This window comes from Zalophus californianus, chromosome 2 (genome assembly GCF_009762305.2).
Source record: "Zalophus californianus isolate mZalCal1 chromosome 2, mZalCal1.pri.v2, whole genome shotgun sequence".
Classification (NCBI taxonomy): Eukaryota; Metazoa; Chordata; class Mammalia; order Carnivora; family Otariidae; genus Zalophus; species Zalophus californianus.
Window position 1 is genome coordinate 162,658,013 of NC_045596.1, and position 16,287 is coordinate 162,674,299.

At 38.2% G+C, this 16,287-nt stretch overlaps 1 protein-coding gene across 4 annotated transcripts in view; it reads right to left on the reverse strand.

Annotated features, from left to right (window-relative positions):
• Positions 1–16,287, reverse strand: part of PSD3 (pleckstrin and Sec7 domain containing 3) — a 706,647-nt gene that overhangs the window by 402,868 nt on the left and 287,492 nt on the right. Inside the window, exon 1 of one of the 4 annotated variants that reach the window (XM_027597425.2) lies at positions 6,776–7,096. The exons of the other annotated variants lie outside the window; for them this stretch is intronic. Coding sequence (XP_027453226.1) covers positions 6,776–6,806 — 31 coding nt within the window. The 5' untranslated portion in view covers positions 6,807–7,096. Of the gene's footprint in view, positions 1–6,775; positions 7,097–16,287 lie in introns of those variants that run through there. 4 annotated transcript variants of the gene reach the window in all.

A 16,287-nucleotide genomic window follows, 5' to 3' on the forward strand; every position in this document is an offset into this window, starting at 1 on the left:
TCTAAAAATTTAAAAATGGGGTGAAGTTCTGAAAAGACTTTTTTTTTTTTCAAATAAGGCATACAGATATACATATAGGTACATGAAAAGATGTTCAACATCATTAATCATCAGGGAAATGCAAATCAAAACCGCAATGAGATATCAGTTCATACCTCTTAGATAGGCCAGTATCAAAAACACAAGAAAAACAAGTGTTAGAGAGGAGGTGGAAGAAAGGGAACCCTTGTGCCCTGTTAGTAGGAATGCAAATCGGTGCGGCCACTGTGGAAAACAGTATGGTGGAACCTCAAAAACTTAAACATATTATTTACTATCGTATGGCCCGGCAATTCCACTTTTGGGTATTTATCCAAAGAAAATGAAAACACACTAATTCGAAAAGAGAGGCACCCCCATGTTCACTGCAGCATTATTACAATATCCAAGATATGCAAACAGCCCATGTGTACGTCAACAGATGAATGAATGAAAAAAATCTCACGCACACGCACACAGACACACACACATACACACACACTGAAATATTATTCAGTCATAAAAAAAAGAAGGAAATCCTGCCATCTGCAATAACATGGATAGACCTTGAGGGCATTATGCTAAGTGAAATAAGTCAGACAGAGAAAGACAAGTACTGTATGATCTTATTTACATACGGAAATCTAAAAACAGCCACAACAACATCCAAGTTCACAGAGAACAGATTGGTGGTTACCAGAGGCAGGGCATGGGAGTTAGGTGAAATGGGTGAAGGGGGTCAAAAGGCACAAACTTCCAGTTGCAAAATAAATAAGTCACGGAGATGTAATGTGCTGTATAGTGACGATAATTAACGATACCGTATCATATATTTCAACGTTGCTAAGAGAGTAGATCTTAAAAGGCCTCATCACAAGAAAAAAAATTACAACTATATATGGTGATGGATGTTAACTATACGTTCTGTGGCGAATATTTTGCAATATATACAAATATCAAATCGTTATGCACTTGAAACTAATATAATGTTACATGTCAGTTATACCTCAACTTTAAAAACCTGTTTTTCTTCAAATCATAAGGAAATGAGCCTGGGCTTAAATAAGATGGGCTTCAGAAAGACCGTGGCCTTCTAAGAATGATCCTGAGGACCAGTAAATGAAATGGATTTTCTTCCATTCTGGCTAGCAAACTCCTTAAAAGAAAATGGTCAAAGGAAAAAAGTAAGAACTATTCGGCAAGTCTACTGCAGAGTAGGACACAGGAAGCTGAAATGTGAAGCAAGTAAAAAGGTTTATCATGAGGGATTCTGATCAACAGGATGTCAGTTTCCCAAGAGAATATGACTGTCATGTCTATGCCTAGAGCCCCAGAAGAACCATAATTATGAATTCTACACATACATATTCCCTAGAAACTGGATCCAGTAATGTTTAGAAAGAGGATTTTTGTTTTTTTTTGTACTGTTTTTGTTCTGTTGCCTTGAGAATATAAACTGCAAAAGGCTGGAACTTGGCTTTCTTTACCTTTATATCCCCAGAACCCAGAACAATAGTACCTAGCAAAATGGATATATTTGTTGGATAAATGAATAAATGAAGAACGTCCTATAACCATCAGGATACCATTTAATAGAACCTCAAAACACAAACAAGAAGAAACCTACCAAAACACAAGCAAAATACTCCATATCAGTGCCATCAGCCTTCTGTCCCCTAGTCCCAAGTACAGGCTTGAATAGACTGCTGCAAACATGGGGGTCCTTCCTAACGTTACAGCTAGCTAATTCTTCCAACTGCTCAGCCAACATTTATTGTGAGCCAAGTATGTGCTGAACACTGGAAAACAAAGCAACAAACAAGGCCAACGTGGCTCTCGCCATCAGAGAGCTTGCAATCCAGTAACTCCGTTTGTATGCACTTGTTTATTGCAGACAAAGTTCAGGCAGTGGTAAAAATAAGAGGACACAATCTTGCCCACCGTTCCAGATTTCAACATGACCCCACAGGGGCTTACCATTAAGAATAAATTTCTCAACTGACTGTCTTACTCTAAGTGCTATGCTGTCCAATATGTTACGCACAGCCACATATGGCTACTTAAATTTAAATTAATTAAAATAAAATAAAATTGAAAATCCAGTGCTCAATACCATATGTAGTTAGTGGCTACCATATTGCACCACACAGATATAGAACATTTTTCTGTGATCACAGAAATTTCTATTTGGAAGTACCGTCCTAGAATCTTCCTACTCAGAGTGTGGCCTTGGGACAGTAACACAAATACCACCCAGGAGTTTGCAAAAAAACGAAGACTCTGGTGCCACCCTAGACCTTCCTAATCAGAATCTGTATTTCTAAAAAGAAACCCAGGTTATTTATATACACATTAAAGTAAGAGAAGCACTTCTCCACAGAACTACAATAGTATCTACTACAATATCTAAAGTTGTTCTGACTACATTTCAACGGCTACTTTTTTATTCTAAAATATAATCCCAAGGGGCGCCTGGGTGGCTCAGTCATTAAGCGTCTGCCTTTGGCTCAGGTCATGATCCCAGGGTCCTGGGATCGAGCCCCGAGTCGGGCTCCCTGCTCGGCAGGAAGCCTGCTTCTCCCTCTCCCATTCCCCCTGCTGTGTTCCCTCTCTTGCTGTCTCTCTCTCTCTGTCAAATAAATAAATAAAATCTTTAAAAAAAAATAAAAAATATAATATAATATAATCCCAAGAGTTCCTACCTCCTAACTGAAAGGTCCAACTGTTTAATCAAGTAGACAACAACTAAAGAAACTTACAGTCTCATTCCTACAAGAGAAGGGCTTGCTCATTCTCATCTGGGTTTGCCCTCCAGTCATCCTAGAATCTTTCTTAAGAGAGGAAGAGAATCTCCTCTACTGTGATATAATCTCTTCTTTACTTTACATCTCATAGTAAATTTCTCTCACAGTGAATGGTCAATGACTCAACTCTACCTATGGAAAAAAAAACATAAAATCCTAAAGTAACGCAAATGTAAACTTGAGCATTGTAAACATCTGTACACAGCCTTAACGAAATAACATTAGAGCTTAAAGGGAAAGGGCTGAGGGAAAGATAAGCTTTTTCAATTTTTAAAAACAGGATTTTCCCAGACTTTTAATGTACATGTCACTGGATATATTACTTGTAAAATAAAAATGCATGGACAAATTCACTCTGATGAGGTACTTTCAAGAGTGCACTAGGGGGTCTGTAATCTATTTTTTATGAGTTCAAATCAACAGATTTTCATTTCTTTATAAATCGCAGCTAACTTAGCCACTAAAAATCTATTTTCTCTCCTTTCCGTGTACTTTGTTCATAAATGCAATAACATTGGGTGCCTAGACGGCTCAGTCGGTAAAGCATCTGCCTTTGGCTCAGGCCATGATCCTGTGGGGGTCCTAGGGTTGAGCCTGGCATTGGGCTCCCTGCTCAGCAGGGAGTCTGCTTCTCCTTCTCCCTCTGCCCCTCCCCCTGCTTGTTTTCTCTCTCTCTCTCTCAAATAAATAAATAAATAAACAAACAAATAAATAAATAAAATCTTCCTTAAAAATGCAAAAAATAAAAATTAAATTAAATTAAAAAATAAAAATAAAATGCAATGTCACTGGTACTCTCTGTTCCTTAATGAATATCATTTAGCAAACACCTTAAGACTTACATCATAAGTGTGATAAAAGAACTATAAATTCCTAAATTATTTTAACACTGGAAATTTTACAGAAATAAGCTTAAAGTCCCCCTGACTTGTCAAATAGGAATTCAGTCCCACAGATAGGAGGGCGATCACTTTGTCCCCTTTAGTGTGAAATTTCCTAAATCAATAAAAAAAAATTGGAAAACAAAGGTCCAGTTTACAAAATGTATAAAAAGCCTTGCAGAGCTAAAAAATCTCAAATACATTTCATCTATAAGTAACTATAATCCTTAACTGTGAATAACAGTGATCAATGTTTTTAAGTCTAATAATAAACCCCTCCAGTAATAGTGATGCATGTACACGTTGTTCAGATTTGCAATGCAACAGAAAAAGTTGCCTTTAAAAAAATAATCTGGTCTGTTTTTACTAGGCAATGGAAAATATATTTAGTATGATAAAAATAACAGAAAATGAGTATGAGTAATGAGAATTTACTAAATGAGTAATCTAAGTACACTGTATTTTGGTACACACCCTTCACCCTAATAAAACTCACAGAGAATGCTGGCTACTGTCTGGTTACTAATAAGTCTAAAAACACACATATTTCAGGTATTTATTTATATGCTGCAAAAACCAGGAAAAGGCCTGCCGACTACGACACAAGCTATTAGCATGTGCACACAACTAGAGAATGTTGCATGAATTGAACACTCTTCCTGAGTGATTAATAGTTACAGCTGTGCTTACCAGAAGTGATATATCACATACTAATGACTCAGAGCCCATTTCTCCCCATTCAGTTCTAATCCCCGGGGACATGACGCTAGCTTACCATCTTGGTCAATTTCAGAGGAAGCTCCGCAAGCTAAGGAGCGGCCCTGCATCCAGCATAGGGAAGGTAAACGAGTGAGATAAGGAACAGCCCACTAATTTTAAACCAAAGTCTCTGCACGTGTGCAGAACACTATTCTCGTCGTGGAGAAGAAACACTAAGCTGTAAGAGTCAAATTGAAGCCTAGCTTTAAAATCATTGTTTTTTAAAACTGGTTTCCTTTTGTCAAACAGTAAGTTCCTCCACTGTCCTCCACTTCTCGTAACTTTTCTTTTTATATCCACACCTTGTGCTTCTCCTTTCAGCCTTATTCTGACTAAAGCTGCTCCTCTGATTTCATCCATTCTATCCATTTTCTACTCCTTCCTATTTAGGAATTCACACTTTTAAAAACCCAATTTTATTTTTTACTTTTTTTCAGCTTTATTGAACTATAATTGACATACAATATTGTGTAAGTTTAAGGTGTATGTGTTAATTCGATACTTATAGACTGCAAAATGATCAACACCATAGTTTAAGCTAACATCTCCATCATGTCACATAATTATCATCTCTTTTTTTGTGGTGAAAACATTTAAGATCTACCCTCCTTAGCAGCTTCAAAGTGTATAATACAATATTACTAACTACAGTCACCATGCTGTACATTAGATCCCCAGAACTCACTCATAACTGAAAGCTTGTACCCTTGGATCAACATCTCCCCATTTCCTCCACCCCCCAGCACCTCATAACCACCATTCTATTCTCTGAAAAACCCAATTTTAACAATTCTCTGACCCTTACTTTTTGTTATTTTATTTTGAAAAGCAAGAAAAGTTTAAACTTTTAAATAATTCCACAATTTTGTTTACAGCAGTCTCTCTTCTGCTAAAGTTAATATGAATCTGGTAGTATTAATATAAATTCTTATATAAAATATTTTATGAGAGATTTTAGTATTTAAGAAACTGAAGTTGATGTTTCAAAATACAAGTCTTGGGGCGCCTGGGTGGCTCAGTCGGTTAAGCAACTGCCTTCAGCTCAGGTCATGATCCCAGGGTCCTGGGATGGAGCCCCACATCGGGCTCCGGCTTCTCCCTCTCCCTCTGCCACTCCCCCTGCCTGTGCTCTCCTGCTCTCTCTCTCTGTCAAATAAATAAATAAAATTTTAGAAAACAAAACAACAACAAAAAAACACAAGTCTTCTTTTTTTTATCATGAATGCCAAGCAGCTGGAGTTCCTCGCAGTGATGATCAACTACAGCTGTGGACTTCTCTACACTGCTGTGTCAAGACAGATGTTAGGTGCAATGGTAAACAACCTCGCTCAGCCTCCAGTCTGTAATAAGCCTCAGCTGATTCGTATTTGCATTCGGTGATTTTCATGCTCAAAAAGAGACCCACAGTTTTGCTAAGGATTCAGCTGCAAACTAACATGAGCAATAATTCCAAGTATATCAGAGATGCAAATTTTATAGAAAGTCAAGTACCCTGGTGAGAGAAAAATAAATCTTGTATTGCTCTAAAAGTGACACTTTCAATAGACATAAAAAACACACGCCCGTTTATAAACTGAGGAGTTAAATTATAAATCTCCAATGGATACTATCTCAGCCTTAACTACAGTGTTCACAGAACATTCCTGGTGCTACCCTGTGGCCAACCTTGGTTCTCTTCTAGGCTGCTCAGAGCCATACTTTAGGCATGCAGATGGAAAGGGGTTTGAGCTCTTTAAGAGAAACTCCTCCCCTATTCCCGTCCAGTGCCACAATATTATGTCTTTCTAAAACTACCGGGGTAGCCTGTTTTCCTCCTTCTTTCTATATAATACATCACAAACAGAGAGTAGAGAAATAGGTTGAGAGAACTGTATTCTCAGGAAAGCCGGTTGGACAAAACAAAAAAAACCAATGAAAGGAAATAAAAGCACAGGTAAGAATATTGCTTTCTATTTAAGAATAAAAATTTTGGAAAATCCAATGTCAGATGCTAAAATAAACATTCCAGGTTAAAGCCAGGTAAGGTACTGGGCAAAAGCACTCAGAGGGTAGGTGGCATCTTTCTGATGACTGGGGAATTAAAAAAATATTGGCATGGGCATCCCTAAATAATGCGGTATGCTCTTTCCTATGTCAGGATTCAGCACAACCTGGTCTAGCCCCAGGGGTCTCCTACTGGGACAGTCAAAAGACAAGACTAGTAAGCAAAAGCAGTCAATAATACAGATGGATCATTTCACAGCAGCATTTTACAAGAGATAGATATATAAAAATATATTTGCCTGCATAGACCTACAAATAGAGGTTACTCACAGAGATTACTGTAGCTCCAGCAGTTACCCATTGATCATAGAAAATGCCCAGTTCATCAGCTTAATGCTTGAGAAAAGTTAGCCAGAAAAAAAAACAGCTAATTCAAAATCTGCTGTTCTAGTCAACTGGAAGCAAATGAGTTTCAAATTTCCTGGCAGCCCCTTTTGCCCTGCACTGCACACGGTGATGTCAATGGAAGCACTTTGAGCACTGGAAACCCTAGCTGAGAGGAGCTGCCGCCTCAGTCCCTCTCTCACAAAGGCTAAGCCGCCTGTTTGCTAGCTCGCTCGCTCGCTTGCTCGCCCTCTTTCTGCCTGTCTCTCTCTACCTTGGTAGCTTACCGAAAACAACCACCGTAGGGCTTTTCTATATTTGTGAAAACTACTTCCAAGGAGATAATTGAGATGACGGGAGTTAGCTTTAATGTAACCATTTCCCCAGTGCGGCGGCAGAAACCCCAGCAAAGGCTCGGAGAGGATTGTACCATCCTCAGTGACATCAGAGGTGGGGCTGTCCTCTCAGGATTATGCAGCATTTTCTCTGATGAGGGAATGACATATGTGAAAGGAAATGCATGGGTTCCCTGTAAAAGGGTTTAATTCTTGTGTTATTTAAACAGAAAAGGCAAAAGCAAATACAATGCTGAAAAACTGCCGTAGGAAGATATAAATCCTGCTTTGCCAGTCCTTATCTCATTGCTAAATGACACTGCCATCTCAAGTCATTTTACTGATGATTAATTACATTATCATTCATGTGATTAAATTAATTTTAATGGGTAATTGATATTACTTGGGAAATGTGATATAAAAAATTCAAAGACATTAACATCTAGTTTTAAATATGATGGCATAAATTTTTACATCACTAATAGAACCTTGGATGTATGCAATACCTTTCAACATAATCTCAATAAAAATACTAAATGCAAAAACTAAGTTTTGTAGATGAGAAAAGTGAGGTGAAAAATAGCACAAAATGAATAGCATAATGTAATACTGGTCCTTATCATATAAATGTATAAAGCACTCAAGAGTGGCAACCAGTATATAATAAAAGCTCAAGGTTAATTATTATTGTTTTCCATAATCATCATTACTTTTAGTATTAATGTCACATTTTCTTACTAAAACTGCCAACTTTTCAAAACCCTCTCCCAAAAGAGCTGCTATTTTTCCAGAGTTGATTAGAAAAGCAAAGGACAACCTCTGCTGGCCTCATATAAACATTAACCAATCAATGAATCACTGATTCCCTATGAGATGCAAGATGGAAGTTATTAGGCATGCCATTCAAAAAGCTCCTTATATGGGGAAGAAACAGGAGCATTTACCATTTTGCCCTCCCCAACTTCTTCTTCTGCCGGGAATATGGAAGGGGGCCAGAGCCAAAGCAGCCATCCCAAACTGTAGGCATCCTATTAGTTAGGGAGGTGAAACAGAGAATGCCCAAACCCACCATAGATCTACCACCCCCATCTTCTTTTACAATGGAGAGAAATACACCTTTAGTTCAAGTATTTAATTCAATTTTCTATTATATGCAACTCTCCATGATCCTATGGAGATCACACAGTTAAAGGTCACATTTTTCTGGTAGTTCCAAGGGCTAACTGGAGGGCTGGGCTATTTATCATGACTTTTCTGTTAGATCCGGAGCCTGTATCCTCTCCAGTGCCAAGTCCAAGTCAATGGATGACCCCGCGGGATAGAAAAAGCAAAACATACTACTTCCCAAAACTTAGAAGCTATGTTGCCCTATTACAAACAGAACAACAAAAGGTTTAAGGGCTAAAGCAACAGCATGTGAAATGTCCCTCCTCCATCTTACTTTCCTTACTTTTCCATATATCCAATCTGCATGCAACTAGGCTAATGTTAAAGGAGAAAAAAACACAAAACCTCAAATACAAGAATGAGGATGCTTGATAAAGTTACTGCTATTATAAAGGCTATACAACTGCAACTACCAGGGACCATGAAGAAATGTGTCTCCACCTCACAAATGTCCCAATTCCAAATGTCTAGCCTTTCACATTAGGCTTTAACTAATACTATCTTGGACTGACATCCTAAAACCTTCTATTTCAAAAAGTAAAACTCAAAAACAGATTTGTTATATATTCTCTAGTCTCTCATGGGCACCATCTCTAAAAACCGTATGTTCAAAAACAGCATATGAGTCCATAACTAGATTAAGTGAAAGGATTTTTCAATCTAACTGGAACCAGGGGATATGAAATGGAGAAACTCACACAGGCACCCGCAGAAAAACAGAACTTAGTAACTAAGATTGATTCCTATAAATGTCTGATTTACAGAAGACCAAGACTTATCTCCTGACCAATGAATAGCTGCCACAACTCTCTCTCCATCCACAAGCCAATGAACTTACCTGCTTGAACTCTGGCTGGCCCTCCCCCTCCGCACTCCTTGGCCATAGATACAGCCTGATCCAAACTCTCAGTGGATCCACCCACAGCTTGCTACAGGATGCATTTCCCAAATTGCAATTGCTCTGCTATCCCCAAATAAACTCAATTTCTGATAATTCAAGCTTGCCTCCGTTTACTTCTTTATTCAGATTGACGGCAGTGCCATCCTGAAATTATTTTGTTTTGTGTCTCAAATGTAATCTAATAACACTGCCATTATTCTTAAAGGATACATAATACCAAAATATTCAGAGTAGAGAACCATTAAAAAATCCAAACCAATATTCTGGTTATACCTCTTCTGTAAAATATTAATAGTTTTTCTAGAAATATCACTGACAGAGTGAACTAATCAAAAACTAGATTTATTTTTCATTAAAATTTAAAGGAATATTTTCTAAGTAAAAGTATACTTGCCAACTAACTACAACCAATTTTTTTAATAAACAAAGATGAAATTTAAATTATAAAATATTTTGAACATTAACACAAAGTTTATATTGACTATATCTTCTTATTTGCTATAACTGATGCTCTGGCATTTGAAACTTTGATCTTGAGGAAGCAAAGCACCCCTCCCCCATCCCACTAGCTACTTCCTGGAGATAGCAATGGACTCCCATGGGAGTACACTTTTGATATACAAACCAATCTATAGCCACAACCCATTTCCTACATAAATCTCTCACACTCTTAAACCAATATTCCCCCTGCCCTAAATCACTCCAGGGCCTTGTACTGGACAACTAGGACCTACCACTACAGACCAGAACCCATGAAATTATTCAAACTATTCAATCCTAAACATACTCAGGGACCTACACTGCTTGCCCATTCCTTCCTGCAAAAAACATGTTAAAAGCTGGGCCATGTTCTCCCTGACTCCCTCTGCCTCCTTCCCCATGTGGCCCTGCACACCAACTATGCCTCCTGTTTCTAGGGATCTGTGGGTGTAAACTGCGTCCTTCATGAGAATTATTTCCATTATATCCATGGAAATAATTGTCATGTCTGTCGGACACACATGTCTGTGTGTCTTACCATACCTGATAACACAAATGCCCAGTCCAAATTTTATCACAAAGTTTTAAGAGAAATGAACAACTACTCATTTCTTAAGAACAAAATTTCCAATCAGTAAGGTATTTCTCCACTTTCATGTCACTGGCACTGCCCCTTTAGTTCAGAAACGACAAGCTGTAGGTAGTAAATTGTTCTTTGATATATGTGTTATTTCTCAAAATCTTCAAACAAAGTAATACAGACAGGCAAGCAAACTTATCAAATTAAGTATGAGATTTTAGAATTAGACCTTTTTCACAAATCAAGACTGACTATGATGCCAATTCTTATCACCATATCATTTTATTGTTAGTTTTTATTAATTCCTAAATCCAGGTGGAAGAACTGTAACTATAATTCCTTATTTGAAATAACTTACTTTCACTGAGCAAATTCCAATAAATAAGGAGCCAGTTTCCAGTTTATTTTTTAAGTCTGGTTCTTAGATCTTAAAAACAAAAAACCTCACTGCCTATTTCAGGATTACAAAAATTTAGTTTTTATATATTAGTCTATTGTTTCTATTGTAAGGTACATCTGAAAGTTTAAGCTTCACATAGAGATAAATAGAACCTAAGAAGATATAACATGAAATAAATCCAATAAATCCAAGCAGAGAGGAGGGGTAGGCAATATACCAAGACTGATACGAAAGTCAGAGCTTTATACTCCGAAATACTGTTAAAAAAAAAAAAAGAAATCACTCCAAGGTGAAATGTAACTTATGTTAAAAACAAGACAACACAAAATAACAAAAAAATAAAAATAAAAAATAAAAAAACAAACAACAGGCACCAAATGGAGTCTCTTATTGCTAAGCTCTACATTACCAAACTGAGACATAACTTAATTACAGTTTTGGCTCTCCCAGAACTGTAATGTTAATCCAGTCAATTAGGAAGGAATCACCTAATCAGTACTAGTTAGGTAATATGCCTGACACACACCAGCCATCCCTATAGGAAGGTAACTTTGCAATAACCAACCCATTTTGTTGCCTACTATAACCTCCTTGTTCCCATTCCCTTTTGCCAATAAAAGTCTTTCATTTTAGGGGCGCCTGGGTGGCTCAGTCATTAAAAGTCTGCCTTTGGCTCAGGTCATGATCCCAGGGTCCTGGGATCGAGCCCCACATCAGGCTCCCTGCTCGGTGGGAAGCCTGCTTCTCCCTCTCCCACTCCCCCTGCTTGTGTTCCCTCTCTCGCTGTGTCTCTCTGTCAAATAAATATATAAAATCTTTAAAAGAAAAAAAAGTCTTCCATTTTATACAAGTTGGAACTCCTTCCTATCTCCTATATTGGATGCTGTAGGATTTAAATCAATTTTTGCTCAAATAAAATCTTAAAATTTTTCATAGACTTGGGGACGCCTGGGTGGCTCAGTTGGTTAAGCATCCAACTCTTGATTTCAGCTCAGATCACATTCTCAGAGTTGTGAGATCAAGCCCCACTTCAGGCTCCACACTGGGTGTGGAGTCTGCTTAAGATTCTCTCCCTCTCCCTCTGCCCCTCCTCTCTCTCTACCTCTCTTAAAAAAAATGTTTTTAATCGATCTCACTTTCTCTATTAGCACTTTTACTGTTAATCTGTCCATATTTGTACAAATTTGCACATAATTCATACTAATTTTGTGCATGTTGATATTTTATGTTAATTTTGTATATATATTTAACATACCACATAAAGCAATTAAAAAATATTAGCTTTTTTTCACTTACATTTCAGAGAATTATTTAATTCAAGCTTTTCATATGCAATTTGGTATTAGGACCTTTGCTACCATAGAGTTATATTATATCTTCAGTTCTGTCTTAAGTTGAGAGACAGCAATATTTAAACCTGTGATGCTGTAACTGGAAATTCTACCCTAATCTACAGTATCCATTCACTGCGGGTGAGCCTCACAATGTAACCTTGGAAGTCATCTTTAAAAAGCTAGATTACAGTGACTTTTGACACAACTCCAGGATCTTTCCCCAGTAATAATTACTAAACGTGTGTTAGATATGTTTTCTTCTCCTTTTTTTAATCTGTTTTAGTGATTTCTGTAAACATCCCAACAGCATTATCTATAGTTGTTCCAAGCTAATGTGTTTTCTCCAAAAAGTTCTTTGTTATTCAAAATAATCAAAACTTCTCTTATACAGAAACAGTTAACAACTTGAGTGTAAGACCACTCCTTTTTTTCTGCTAAGTTGTTTTCTTTTTAAAGATTTTATTTATTTATTTGAGCGAGAGAGAATGAGAGATAGAGAGCATGAGAGGGAAGAGGGTCAGAGGGAGAAGCAGACTCCCCACCGAGCAGGGAGCCCGATGTGGGACTCGATCCCGGGACTCCAGGGTCATGACCCAAGCCGAAGGCAGTCGCTTAACCAACTGAGCCACCCAGGTGCCCTTTCTGATAAGTTTTTAAGGAAAACATCCTTACCCTAATTTGGGAGTATATAGGATAATATAGGATATTAACTGCTTTCTTACAGATCAAGAGTATAAAGCTGAAGAAACCTGGCTGACACACGATTAGAAGATCAGGAGAGCAAGAAATATCCCTCAGGCCAAAGTAAGGGAATAAAAGAAAAGCAATTAGTTGCCAGCCCAAATATGAATATACAGAACAGCAGAAGGAAACAAACAAAATCATTATTTCACACTGGATTATACTTCATTCCTGTCTTTTAATCTAGCACAGTTTGGGGATCTGAACCTTTTTTTCTCGTTGATTGTATTATTTATAATAATACTCATATCATGTTGTTTATTAATATAAACCATGTAAACATAATTTTTAGTAGTAATATAATTTAGTTATTGTTGTTTCCAATATTATTCTAAGTAGATTCTTACCATTGACAACTGGCTAATTAATATTATTTAGAATGTAACCAAAATATAAGCCCCCAAAGACCCAAATGAAACTTCCGTGAAGTCACTGATATTTTTCTATTTTGTTCACTGCAGTATACCCATGCCACTGAGATACTCAGGAAGCACAAATATTGAACTGCAAGGCCTATTCAAGAGGGCATAAAACTCAGTTGCATGTAATGAACAAGGAGAATTTTTACAGTCAGCAAACTGCCTTCCTCATATATGGGGTGCAGGATAGAATTAGAAACCAAGGGTGCCAGGATAGCATTAGAGCTGAAGGAAAGTACAGTCTTGAGCTAAAGAGGTGACCTGAAGGGGTCCTTACCCATACACAGAAGTAAAACTTGAAAGCAAATACTATGAAGAACTGAATCTCCCCTAATATAGAAAAGTTGGTAAGTATCCCAATGGCATTCAGGTGGGCAACTAAAGCTAGCCAGAAGGGCTCAGTAAGCCATACTTATATAATCCTCTAACTTATAAACTCTTTTATTTGCTGTTTCTATTTTCTTTCCTTCTTTCAGTAAGAGATTCTCTTTAAAAATTCTCATATTAACTATGTTAATGTAAAATGTAATCTCCCCTCTCTGTAGGGATCAATAAGGGCATCCATGAGCTAGATGGCAGGGAATCGGGACCAGAACAACTCTAGACCCAGCCTCAACAACAGAGCACATCTGCTCAGCCAAAAAGGATGGAAGGGAATAGAATTTCTTTTAGAAACTGTCTCCCCCATTGGCTTGTGTAGCAATATGCTGTCTTGGTTGTGGTTCTACCTCTTCTGCTATGTTTCTGTCGCCGTGGCTTGTTACATACAGTTCTTCTCCTGCCCTTGAATTACGGGTAGTATCAAGAATTCTAGGTAGTTCTCAGCTCACTGCTCTTCTCACTTAGCGTTCTCTGCCTTCTAAAATGCAAGAGCTTGGGGCACCTGGGTGGCTCAGTCGGTTAAGCGTTTGCCTTCGGCTCAGGTCATGATCCCAGGGTCTGGGGATAGAGTCCCGAGTCTGCTTCTCTTCTCCCTCTGCCCGACCCCTGCTCCTTCTCTCTCTCTCTCTCTCTCCCTCTCAAATAAATAAATAAAATCCTAAAAAAATAAATAAGATGCAAGAGCTTTGGAATAAATACTGATCATCCAAAAGACAAACTGGTACGGTGGCAAAAGTATCCTAAATGAGTTAATACACATAAAGTGCTTAAAATGGCACCCAGCACATAGGAAACACTTGGTACAAACCAGCTGATATTACTATCACTACTAGGAATCTGTCTTTGCTCCATTACTTACTATATAATTTGGGCGAATAATTTTGTTTCTCTGAGCCTCAGCTTTCACCTATTACTTTAAAAAAACTCATTAAAAGTCAAACTTTTTTTCCAGTCTTTTGTACTCACTAAATAAAAATTTGCAATTAATTTTGATTCATGATTCAAACAATAATGGAGGTAAGCAAGATGTTTACCTCACAAGGCTGCTATAAGATTAATATTATAGGGGCACCTGCTTGGCTCAGTCAATTAAGCATCTGCCTTCAGTTCTGGTCATGATCCCAGGGTCCTGGGATCGAGTTCCGCAGTGGGCTCCCTGCTCACTGGGGAGTCTGCTTCTCCCTCTCCCTCTACTCCTCCCCCTGCTCATGCTCTTGAACTCTCTCGTGCGTGCTCTTTCTCTCTCTCAAATAAATAAATAAAATCTTTAAAAAAAATTAAAATTAGAAAGGTCACACAAAAGAGTAACTGAAAACTAAAAAATGGCATTTGAAAGTAGGGCTCTACACTGATAATTCCAGATGTCCAGACCCAACATCTCTCCTGAGCTTTAGTCCACCTCACATAGAGACCACTATAAATAAAAAGAGAAAGATATCAATGATTTAGTCAATTCAGAAGAAACTGCCAGTCAGTCAAACCAGACACCTGGGGCAGGGTCTAGACTTGGACTGCAGTAACAGAAAAAGGAGAGAAAACAGGAGAACTCTAGACCAGTTTGTATCCTTTTAATTACAAGCGTGAAGGAAGCCAAACACAGAAGAAATCTTACCAAGGAAAGTTAAAGGTCTGGAGGCCACATTCCTGTCAACCTATGATAATGACAATGTATGAGAAACTTAGGTTAATGACAACATAATGAGAAAACAAATACAAAGTAGACCACAGCTAGAAGCAGTTCACACATAATCCAGTTAGCTGGCATGGGGGGCGGGGTGGGGAGGTGTCTCAGGAGGAGTCTAGAAGAGATGTGTGTCTAACGTGAAAAATGCAAAGGAAGAGCTTTGTATGATGGGCTCACTTGAGTCTATATGCTCCAGAGAGCCCCTGAGAGTTCTGCCCCGTGCTCCTCCACAGACAGTGGCCACATCACTGCCAAGAGTAAACCATGCGTTACATATCCACATTATTTCACCACGCCAAACCCCTGCCTTCTCACTTTGAAAGGCACTACCAGGAAGAAGGAAACCTGGACTGAGGAAACATTCTCTCTTTCTTGGGATCCTGTATGGGGTCTCAGGCAGCCTCCTCTAGAACTGTGCCTACCATCCCTGGAAAGCTGGGTCTGTCCAGAGAAGCAGAGAAAACGCAGAGTCAACAATTTCTAACTATCTGACAGATGTCTCACGTTACATATTCAACATGTCAAAATCATAGTGATTACCTTCCCTGAAAACCTAGCTTCTGAGAGAGAATTCCTACTTTGATGTAACATTAACCTCCCCTGTCACATGTCCCCATATCTTTAGTCTCCAAGACTATAACTCATTTCTTAAAGTCTTTTTTTTTTTAAATGTTTTATTTATTTATTCATGAGAGAGAGAGAGGCAGAGGCAGGGGGAGAAGCAGGCTCCCCGCCTAGCAGGGAGCCCGATGTGGGACTTGATCCCAGGACCCTGGGATCATGACCTGAGCCGAAGGCAGACGCTTAACCATCTGAGCCATCCAGGTGCCCTCATTTCTTAAAGTCTTAAGCATCTATCCCTTCATTTATATTATTACTATCACTTCTCTAGAGCAGGTACTATTAGCTACTGATCCTGAACATTCTACCCACCTCAACATGAATCCATATCCTCTAATACACTGTAAGTAATTTTGCCATATTAATCTTCCTAAAGCACTTTTCTGATAGCATTATTGTCACCACAGTCCCATTA